Source organism: Monodelphis domestica, chromosome 4 (assembly GCF_027887165.1).
Source record: "Monodelphis domestica isolate mMonDom1 chromosome 4, mMonDom1.pri, whole genome shotgun sequence".
NCBI classification, from domain to species: Eukaryota; Metazoa; Chordata; class Mammalia; order Didelphimorphia; family Didelphidae; genus Monodelphis; species Monodelphis domestica.
In genome coordinates this window covers 188,128,189-188,139,816 of record NC_077230.1, presented here as the reverse complement: position 1 = coordinate 188,139,816, position 11,628 = coordinate 188,128,189, and the positions used below count along the sequence as shown (strand labels likewise).

General features: G+C 40.0%; 1 protein-coding gene across 1 annotated transcript; it reads right to left on the bottom strand.

Moving 5' to 3' along the window:
- Positions 1 to 201: 201 nt before the first annotated feature.
- Positions 202 to 7,099, bottom strand: HOXD1 (homeobox D1). Its single transcript, XM_007494418.3, has 2 exons — positions 5,965 to 7,099; positions 202 to 5,519 (listed from the first exon to the last, which is right to left on the bottom strand). Exons 1-2 carry the CDS (start codon positions 6,638 to 6,640, stop codon positions 5,182 to 5,184), a joined length of 1,014 nt encoding a protein of 337 aa, XP_007494480.1. The 5' UTR covers positions 6,641 to 7,099; the 3' UTR covers positions 202 to 5,181.
- Positions 7,100 to 11,628: the final 4,529 nt, after the last annotated feature.

The window sequence follows — 11,628 nt, the reverse complement described above, 5'->3', positions numbered from 1 at the left end:
CAATTCACTAGTCTACCTGTGATGTATTTAGGACTACTTCTTTGCAAAACAAATTTAGAATTTGGGTTTAGAATTATTTTATTAAATGGGTTCGAATCAAGAACGCCCGTCGGCTATGGGGTTTGGGGGGGGGGAGAAAAGAAAATGATCTTTGTCTTTAATGAATAATGCTTGGAAATGATCAAATAAAATATCATAAAATTTAAAAAAAGAATTATTTTATTAAAGCATCTTTTAACTTCATAATAATTTCCCTATTTACAATTCTTACTCACAATCTAAGTACACTCACCACAGCAAGAGCCAAGTAAAATCAACCAATACAGCAACTGTGTCTGTTTGCTTTTTGTTTTTGTTACATTTGGATCTTCAATATTGGTCATTGCACTTATGAGCTCAGATTTGTTTATGTAATTTTAACTTACAACATTATATTCATTATATATATATAAGATCTTCTCTGGTTATGCCCACACCAAACTGTATCAGTTCACAAAAGTCTACTTATATTTCTCTGAATTCCTCATATTCATAGTTTCTTACAGTACAAAAATGTAGTTATTAAACAATTCCTCAATTTATGGCTGATCACTTCATTTGCATTTTGTGTTGTTGGTTTTGTTATCAAAAAATACTGCTGTGAATAATTTTGTTTATGTCATAGCTTTCTTTTTTATATTTGCTTTTCTTACAGTGTATGCCCAAATAGTGGGATCACTGGATCACAGGATATGAATAATAAAAGCATCTTTTTTCACAAAATTCCAAAATGCATGATAGAATAGTCAGACCATTTGACATCTCTACCAAAAGTACCTTAATGTGCCTAATTTCCAGTAGCAACTCCAGTTTTGACTCTTTTATACTTTTATCCAGATTTAGTTCATTGCTATATTAAATCTTTCTGACAAGATCAAACATTTTGAAGCTTGCATTGTTCTGGCATAGCCTTTGAGAACTCAGATTCATTCCCATGCCTGAGAACTTCATGGAACTTTGTATATAGTAGGTCAATAAATATTTATTGAATAGAATTACTAGATGATTTATTTGTAACCTTTTAGCAAACATAAAAAGTGAAAAGATGTTTTCTCAGGGTTATTTGCCAGGTTCTATTATTCCTTTTGGGAAGTGTTTTTAGGCTAACAGTGTAGATTTGTTCATTCATGATATATCAGTCTGGCATAGAAGAGAAATAGAATTAGAGTTTGGAAATACTAGAGTTTGAATCCCCGGCACTTCACTTAGTCAACTGTGCGATCATGGGAAATACCCATAGTTTCACTGAATCTCAATTGTCTCTCTGTAAAACAGTAATAACTTGCATAGTACTCCTTCAGAAGAGTACAATGAGGCTCACACCAGATAAAGCATTTTGCTTAAAGCACAATATAAATGTCAGTGATGATGATGATGATGACAATGATGATAAAGGTGATGACTGTGATATATTTTTCCTATACTTGTAACTCAGAGAGTGAACTGAGGGTGAAAAAGGAGTCTTAACCAATCCTAAATCCTATACAGTTTTTATTCCAGACTATCTTCATCATGATGTTTAGAATTTGTCCTCTTCCATTTTGCTATTACTTGACTTTTCATTTGCCTTTCCATAGTGCTTTAAACTTTATAGCATGAAGCAAGATTTCTTAGCATAAAAGGAGCAGAAAAATGGATTAGTTGGCCTACACTGTATAATTATTTCATATTCATTTCTAAGTTGCATTTGTAGAATTCAAAATCAAGAAAATCTTGACATTGTCTTAGATGAACATTAGGAATTACTTGGACTCATATCCACTATGCTTTCATTTTTAAACCACAAATAAAGATTCAGCATTGGGTACTTTTCTGATGGAGAGGTCTGTGGTCAGACCAAGCATTTCTCTCAACTTGATCAGATTCTGAGGTTTTCAAATCCAATACTCTGCAAATATAGAAGATTTATTTGACCATGAGAAATAATTAAAAACTCCAGAGCTAATGCAGCTCTTCAGAGTCTCCTCCTTTTGGAGATGATATGATAACCCAGTATAACCTTTTCTAATCTTAGGCTATACCACATTTGAGGTTGAGGAAGAATAAATCCATATTTTGTGAATGTTAAGTTATATTGGTTTGGGTTTTTAAATTAACAAGCCTTCATTTGCCATTATTCAAATCATGTAGCTTTGATTTGCAGTTAAATGCCTTATTTCTTCATTCTCACTACACTGTCCAGTGTCTAGAAAACTGGACACACAATTATTCTGTGAAGACAAAGGGGCATTGAAAAGGTCAATCATACATAGTTATAAATGTCCATTGTGTATTCATTCGAGCAATGGGTTCCTGGGAATTATATTTACATTCATGTTAAGTCTTATGAAATAAAAAAAAATGAAGCTATTTCCAGTAGTGTTACTCTTCCAGTGATAAGCACCCTACTACAGGGAAAATTCTGATTTTACATAGCATTGGGTTCATCCTATAAATGCAATATAGAATGGAGGCAATGACCTCAATTGTGGGAAGTGTAAGGTTGCCTAAATTATCCATTTGACCTTTTAACACTGACCAAATCTGTGGAATAATTGTTTAATTCCTCCACTTCACTTTTCCTGGATAGTTTTAGCAATACAGTTCTCCCTTCCTTTTGTTTGAACTTAACTTCCTGTTTTACTTTGTAGAGCATAAAGCACAATACCCACAAGTCTATCATTTGTTTCTATATATTCTTATTGTTCCAAGGGACTTTGAGAGGCTACTTATTTCATACCCATCTCCAGTCAGTACACTCCCCAGTGCTGAATATAGATATATAGGGATTTATTCCCATTAAAAACCTTTTAAGGATTCCCTGGGGCTAGTAAAAAAAAAAAAAAGCTAATTATAGTCTGATTCAGAGAGCAATGTTATACCTACATGAAAATAACCATAGAAGAAAGGTCTACCTGGGAATTTTAGAACTATGACTATTTTTGTTATGGTTGTTTTGAATTTCCCAAACTGCAATGTATTTTCTCTTGAAAAGGGGGTGGTAGGTTTAGGAAATAATCATGCATGTTGGTATTTTTGTTTTGTTTTGTTTAAGTGTAGATCTGAATGCTTATCAAAGCACAGAACATTGTAATGTCAAAGACCACCATGGAGAAGACCGGAGGTGGCTGTAATCTAGCATCTCGAAACCCTTTTGAAAAAGCAACAGTTCACAGGAGGGGTAGCTGTTGTTTTAACCAAGACTTCATTAGCATTAAGTTATTGAGGGGCAGATGGTTAAACATAAGAATAATATTGACAGATTTTTTTTAAATGACACCTTTCCACCTTTCATGAATCCCAACTAAAAAGTCACCTTTTTTCCCCCTTAAAAGAATTAATTTCACTTTATTTTTGCTCTCTTACCTCTAGCAATTGTGGTTGCTTGTAGTAAGCAAAGAGCTTTAGGTAAATTCATTTTCTAAGATGATCAATAATTTTATCCATTTCTCTTTAGGATTTATTTTTTACCCCTATCTTAATAGAAAAGACAAGCCTCCACAGTCTTCATTTTTTAGACTTCTAAAAGGCTTTGGCATAAACATTTGACCAAACATATTAAAATCCTGACATTTAGACCTTAACACATATAAGAATTGAAGTACTTATCTGGATGAGTCAATCACTAAAACTTTCAATCAAGAATATGCAGATAATTGAGGTATAAGGGCAGGGAGAAACAGAAAGGTAAGGTTTCTTGAATCAGCAAAGTAATTATTTTCATCCTCCACCCAAGCTCTATAAAAAGTTAGCAGAAGGTTGCCCTTGTTTCCTCCCTATCTAGCCAGTCAGTTTGGGTAGGAGGGAACTTAAAGTTCTGATTGTTGGGCTTTTCCCATTCTCTTTTGTAATGCTTGACTTTGGAAATGTGAATTCATATGCTCAATCCTTTTTGATGTGCAGCTGCCTTTTTAGAAGTCTTCCTGTCATTCTTTTCCTTTTGTAAAGACCTGAGAAAAGGGGGAAAGGAGATGCTCTTATTTTCTGGGCCTCGTTGCTTTAAAACATTAGCATGTCAAGTCACTTATCCCTTTATTTAAGGTGGTACCTACAAGCCTACCACAAAGCATATCAAGTTTAATAATTCTGATAATTTGTAAAATAAATTTTTCTCCTAATTAGTAATTAGGCTCTTTCTAGCTAATGAATTTCTTTCTTTTGAGATATTCAAATAACTGTCCTCCAATTCTCTGCTTGACTTTTATGTGTACATAGTTTGTTTTGAAAACAATGAAATGTTAAGAAAAACATTAAAAAATAGTTGAATATAGAAGTAGTGGTAAGGGAGGCAGAAAAGAAAGAATAAGGAAATGCCATGACTAAAGGTTTCTATAACTTTTATTACCAAAAAAAAAAAAAGTCCCAACTCATTAAACATGCTATTCTGATAAATTTTTTGACCCAAGTTCATTGCAGGCAAATCCCATTTAAAAATATACATACTGTATATTTATACACAAATCCATGTAACTAAAGACTAACGTGAGGGTGTGTCAGTTTCTAAATTACACCTAAGAAGATGAATAAATCCTTGCAAATTCAGCAAAACTAAACAAAGGATTGTATTTTTATTCAGGCACATGAAGAGGTAGGAATAGCTTTAAAAGAAAAGACCTGTAGTGCAAATGTTGAGGATTCCAGTGAAGCAGCTCAGCTCTTACCAATGAGATCCTCACTATCTTTGGTCAACCTATGAGGCTGAGGTTGTTGCCTTGTCACTTAAAACAACAACAAAAACGCTGTTTGCATATACATAGGAAATGCAGCTCTGGGATCACACGGGGGACTTGGGAAATTCTGACAGTATTTTGTGTCACCCCTTAAAGTCCAGAATTGTATAAGGCCGGTTAGGAAAGGTAGCAGCAAGGTTGGACTGGCAGCTGGGAGCCAATTTCCCTGATAAGACACATAAATAAGAGGTAAACAAGTTGCTTAAAAGGCATCAAATTAAGACCGGTATGCACACAACTTCGAGCACAAAGAAATTAATATACTGTACTTTCTTTTAAAAAGTGAAACTCTCCTCAATGTAACCTTCTAGTCCACTCCCAAAAGTCCAAAGGAACGTAAGATTAGCAATAAAGTCTGAGAGATTTTCTGCAGCCCTCAGAAACTTGCTTATGAGGAAAGGTCAAGTCTGTACTGAAAGGCTTCAGAGTTAATTTATGAAGAAGAGTCTTTAGAGGGAGCAGGGCTCTCTACATTTTTGCCAGACTTTGCAGGGCTCATACCCGACACAGAAAGCTGAAGAGGCGTTACAGGTGAAGTGCTGGCCAACAATCCCTCTCTTTCCCTTTTCTTCTGCTTCATTCTTCGGTTCTGGAACCAAATTTTGACTTGAGTGTCATTCAGCTGTAAGGAATGAGCTATTTCTAGCCGGCGGGCCCGGGTCAAGTACTTATTGAAATGAAACTCTTTTTCCAGTTCAGTAAGTTGCTTGGTGCTGAAATTTGTTCGTATCGTGCTTGAGGGGCTGTGTACGCCATACTCGGAGAGTTTGCCTGGAACGTAGATAGTGAACGAGTGAAGGAAAGATTAGGTAAGATACTTAAATGAAGGCAGAAAGAAAACAGGAACAAAGATCCAAAGTCAGCTCTCAATCTGTGACCCCGAATCAGAGCCCTCACTCAAGGTGAAAAAAAGTGTGGAGGTAAATGGGACCCTTATCTATAGGGAGTTCCCTCACTTCAATGTGCTGAGAGCACTGGTTACGTTCTTAGTTTGAAGTTTAACTGCAAGGGTCTACATCGAACTCAGAGACATATGTGTGGGATGAAATTATCGTCTTTGGATGGCCTTGAAGGAATGAGAACTCTACATAGAGCCTTGAATCCACAAAGAAGTGGGTGTTTAAAGTAAGTGAACGCTATTAGACAACTCAATGACTGGAGGGGGCAGGGAAGGAGTTGTGAGAAGCATCAACTCCCAAGGTTAAGGTTTACTTACTTTTCTTGGGGGCGTTCCTTTTCACTTTCATCCATTCAAAAGTGCTGAGGGCTGTGGGAAGCCCGGAGGCGGGAGAGATGGACTTGGGGTAGGATCCAGGAGCTGGGGAGACCGCCTGGAAGCCCCCGGTTGGGCCATCGCCTTGCTCTTTGAGACCATGCGGGAAGGGGCTGGACTCGCCGAAGGCGCCGTAGTCCACTTGGCCGCTGAGAATGAAAGAGCCGCCGCCTGAAAAGACGGCCGAAGTGGCGTAGTGAACTTGGCCGGCCACGCTGTCTTCGGCCGCGGGCCCGAGGCCTCCAGAGAAGTCGTATGCTGAGCCCTGTGGCAAGAAGCCGTAGTCTGCGGCAGGTGCGGCGCCCGCCTCGTAGGCGCCCTCGAGGGTGCACTGCGAGAACGGAGGCGCTCCAGGGACCCGGGCAGGGGCTGGGGGCGGCGGCAGCTGTGGTGAGGGCGGCGTCGGCGGTGGAGGCTGCGGCTGGGGTTGGGGCTGCGCTAGGGCAGGAGGCACGGGCCGAGCCCCAGCCGCAGCTACCGGTAAGCAGCTCACAAAGGCGCCCTCCCCGCCCAGGGGGAAGGCAGGCTGCAGCGCCACTGGCCGGGAATCTGAGCGGCAGAACTTAGGAGAGAAGGTGAGCACTTCTCCGCACGAGATATATTCCAGGTACGAATTCATGGTCCAGTCCGACCGCTCGAGGGTAGCAGGTGGAGCAAGAGTGGCGAGAAGGCGACCCCGGAGGTAGCTGGACCGTCCGGGCTCCACTGCTTTACTTTGCCTTGCCCTGTCTTGCTGGCTTCGCCTCCGCTACACCAGTTCCTCTCGCCGTGCCATTGCAAGCGGTTTGGGAGGTAAATATTGCCCTAATATACAGCCAAGGGCGGCCACGTGCTGCTGACCGTCCAATGGCTGCCTTCTCCGCAGAGCACACCGCACGGAGCTTGGGCGCTGCTCGCACGCGCTGCTGCCAGCCCTGGAGGCACAAACTTTGCCAGGCGAGAAAGAAAGCCCTAGGCCAACCAAAGCTCGAAGGGGATTCTGGAGACCCCCAAGGCTACTTTGGAGATCAAGTTCCGCATGGGTTCTGAGAATTAGGAGGGGAGGGGAGAAGAGAGTTAATGCTTACTGCAAACTGCGCCCAGGACAGGTACGAAGGTGGGGAGGAGGGAAGCTGGGTAGTGTTTGGGGGGAGGGGAGGGGACGGTGTGGGATGCTGACTGGCTGGCTAGCTTAGTCATCAGGGAAGGACCAGGGTTCCTCAATTCTCACTAGACTGTTTTGGATTGTGTAATGACTGGGGTGTGTGTAATCCCTGGAGTGTGTGAGGTTTTAACTTCAGCAAGAGACTGGAGCCTAGAAGGCTATTCCCTGATACATCCAGAGTGAAAATAAAACCACTCTTTTCTCTCTCTCTTTTTTTTCTCTCCTAGTGCTTCTTCCCTTACGGTTTTATTGGCACCGGTGTTTTTATTCCTCCCCTCTCCTAAATCTGGACCAGATGTTGGGGGGGAGAAGAGGGTTTCCTACTCAGAAATGCTTTACTGTAGAGCTGTTACCTGGACCTGACGTGGCATCAGCACATATTTCTGACAGCTGTTTTTAGCTTCACTAACAAAATTCCCTTTCACCTTTTGCTGTTGAGGTGATATGCCTAGGGCCAGCAGGGAGTTGCCTAGTCTTCACTTCAGTGAAAGAGTTATGTCTGGAAATTCAGCAGGTTCTCAATTCACCTTTTAGACCATTTGACCACAATTACAAAAATAGTTGAGAAAGCTTCCTTTCTGGCAAAGAACCCACTTTCCTTCTCTCCTCTTTTCTCCTCACATCCAGGCTTTCTCTTTCAGAAGCATTGTTGATGCATCACAGCCGCATATGTTCTCTCTGAGGCGTTTGGCTCGAGGGCTAAAAAGCATCCCCGCCTAGTTCACATTGAGGAAGGTTGAATGTTCTTGGACCTCGTGGCAATTAATGCTTCTCTTCCATCAGATAAGTGCTGTATTCTCTCTTGCGAGTGAAATCTGAGGGTTTACAATGTTAATGGGCTCACGTCTTTCCCTTGATAATATGGTTTTGTTTACTGAGTGAAGAGAGACGGGAAATAAAAGTACAGTTGGCACCGGAAATAAAGAAGAGAAGGAGGATTACAAAAAGAGCTCTTTACCTTATCAAACTTTCCAACTTCACTGATTTAAAAAAAATAATAATCTCCCTTAAGCAACAGAGAAAGGAAAGATATAAAATAAATTAGCATCTCCCTTAAAAAAAAAAGTTAGGGCTAGGAAGATTGGTCCCTTGAAGCATTGTAAATGAATCACGGAGGCAACTTCTTTTGGCTTATTCAATTGAAAACTTGATCCATTACAGACTTTGAATCGCGGAGGGGTTTGTAGTTTTTCTCCTTGTTTTACTGATCCGCTGTCAAAGAAGAGCGATTGAGCCCTTTCCTAATCTTCCACCCTCAGTCAGTCTAGTAAATACGGAGACATTACAGGTCTGTCCTGAAAGCCAATTCCATGAAATTGTTGGGATGTTGTATATGAAGAAAGAAGTTCGGGCGTTGTAAATGACCCAGAGGCTGTACAGCTGAGCTGGAGCCAAGATGAGAAGGGAAAGGGCAGGAAAATCAAGGTTTTTAGGGGGTCCGTGAAGCTAGTATTCTTGGATCTGATGGGGGCGGGGGGAAGAAAGTACTGATCCTTTTTTTTTTTTTAAGTACTGATTCTTCATTTCCAAACTGAAAGCCACCCTTTAACCTCGAGCTTGGTGCTTTTTTCATCTTATCATGTATCCAAGTAGAAAAAGTCAGAAAATAATACTTTAAAGGAGAAAAGGATTCATCACTTGCCTCATAAACTCAAGAGAAGGGATAGAGAAGTATTTCTTCAGAGTTCAAGTTCAAAAAAGTCAATCCCTTTCTCCACTCTCTAATTCCCTGTTAACCTAGAAAGAACTGCTAATTCAGTCCAGTTATGTTCTTAGTGACCCCACATTCACTACAACAGGGATGTAGTAGCCACTTTGGGGGGGGGGTTGAATCAGTACCATTTATCCTTCATCAAAGGTTCTAGGGTGCTGAAGCTTTTAAAAGTTGCCTTTAACCCACCACAGCTACTACTCAGTATAAGGTTTCTTGGGTGTAAGTACTGGAGGCTGATGAAAAAAAAAAGTAGGTTTAAAAATGAGAAGGATGGCTACCTATTGTTATTGAAAGTTTAGGACAGAAAAACCATCCACCAAATAGCTCATCAAATTGTGGGTAAGGGGAGTCCAACATATTGAATTAATACCTGTTCTTACAAGATCAGAAAAATCGGACCAAGTTGGGCAATTCTTTAGCTCTTATAGTAACGAAAGCCAAAAGGATCAGATTCCTACTACCACATATTAGCCTTGCCTTGCTTTTTTATGTTTAGAAAGGGAGGGAAGAGTGTCTGGATACTTCCCTGAAGCAAAATTTAGAAATTTATCCTTGTTGAGTTTAAGGTTTGGGGAACAAGAAAGGAGGAAAGATGAAGGATCAGAAAACAATATAAGTATTTTTGTTTCGCAATGTAGAAGGGGGTAGTAAGAATGCCATGTTTTTTTAGGCGGCAGTTGGAATCAGATGAGAAAAACTATTTCACACACAGAGCAACTTTTCTTTTAGTCATCCTCCTCTCCAATACTACTACTAACAACAATAACCAGAAGATGATGACAACGATGATAGATTTGGGAGCCTTTGATGAATCTGAGGATTGTATGAAACAACCTTTGTCTGGTCTTATTCCCCACATGGAGCTTCCATAGCAAAGAAAATAAAATGTTTTCAAGTCAAAAGGGTCAGGGAAGAGCTTCTGGATTGAGTCACTGAAGAATCATTTCTCCTCTCCATGAATTAGACTGTAAATCTATATTAGAAAAAAAAAATCTTTATCTGAAATTTTCCAGAAGGTGGAAGAGTTTTCAAATGGGCTGGAGATGGAAGAAATGTAGATGGGCAGATGTAATGAAAAATAAGTGAGACTCACATAAATCTGAAATAACCTTAAGATTTTTCTTGTAAATATCCTGAGAAAGGAACTACAGTAACCCAGTTCTTTTTTTTTTATCCTAAGAATTCTCTGGAGCTCAGTTGTCCTGCTGAGTCCCAATTCTAAGAAGAGCTCCTCTCAGTTGGAGTTGACAGCACTGGGGCTGGCCTCAAGGTCTTGTTTGATGTAGGAATGCTTTGATAACTCCCATTATCCCATTCTCCATAGCTTCCAACACCTTCAGACCTTCAGTTTTATCACCCATTCAAAAGTGGGACCCTTTTTACAAAGGAGGACAGAGATGGATATATGATTTTCTCAGCCTTTAGATTATTCATAACAATTCACTGCGGAATTTCTATTTTAAAATATCTTTATTGTAATAGGCAGGTCTCCCTCAGTCACCTACCTGCATGGTCAGATTGTCCTGAGATTGCTTTAGACCAGAGAGAAAGCATATATTGGGAAAGTCAGGTGTGTGCTAGGGCAATGGAAGCTTTCTATTTCTCTTCTTTTCAACCTAAAGCCCTCCCATTCTTCCTCCAAACACTCCCACAAACACCCTTATGTCATTTATGTGGGAAAATGAAAAGTACTTCCTTATCTCTAGATTTGCAGGTTTCTGAAAAATCCTAGCTGATGAAGGGTGGGGAGTAGGGAAACTGAAGATATAATAATAATTCACATTTTTGTAGGGCAGTTTGGCAACTACCTCAAGACAGATAGTGCACCCATCATTATCTCCATCTACAAGTTAATGAACTAGGCTATTGAGAATTTCCCTTGTTCACAGAGCTAGTAACTGTAGACTTCAAAAATATAATCATATTTTCTTTACACCAAGGATCTTTTCACTATAACACCAAGAGGAGTAAAGGGACAAGCAGTCTAACCATCTAACCCTAATTAAATTTAGGACCTAATGAAGTAATTCCCATTGAAGGGGAAATCAATTAATAGTTTAAGTAGAAGGAAACAAACTAGTGAGTGTTGAAAAGCTCAGAAGACTTGGGTTCAAATCTTCTTTCTTTCCCTTTCAATAGTATGGTGATGGCATTCACCTTTCTGAAGCTTTAGATTCCTCATCCAAAGAATGGGGATAATATTTGCATAACATATTAGTTCCATTTAGATGCCCAAGGTGTCTGCTACCTAAGAACGAAGCAGAGTAGGAGCCAAATCAGTAGAACTAGTTGAAGTATGAAGGACCATCGTGGTTGGTGGTCAAGAGGAGAAAGGGAACCAGGGAAGAGTAGCAGAAGAAAGGATCCCAAAAACTACATAAACATTTGGGAAAGCACTAAAAGCATTTTAAAAGCAACTCATCAGGCCTTAGGGTGGGGAAGCAAAGGTCCTAGCAGAAGACTGTTGAATTGGGAAAACCAGATTTAGTCACATTTCTGTGGCAGAAGGTAGAGGCAGACTGCTTTGTGTAACAGTTCTATAAAATTCATCAAGCACTGTGCCATTCCACATTTCTTTACAGCTTTTTATCCCTCTGGAGATGTCTGAATCCCTAAGAGAAAAGTTGGGAGGAAAGGGAAAGGAGAGAGAGGAAGAGGGAGGTGGAGGAGAAGAAGGACAGAGAAAATGAGGGAAAAGAAGGGAAATAGGTCAAGGAATGAAAGGCAGAAAGGAAGGGGAATAAGGGAG

Bases quoted from the DNA above. Each gene is read 5' to 3' on its own strand.
- HOXD1 (XM_007494418.3), bottom strand. From the start codon at position 6,640: ATGAATTCGTACCTGGAATATATCTCGTGCGGAGAAGTGCTCACCTTC. The intron at 5,520-5,964 runs GTAAGTAAACCT...TCTACGTTCCAG, and splicing joins AAGGAACGCCCCCAAGAAAA to GCAAACTCTCCGAGTATGGC.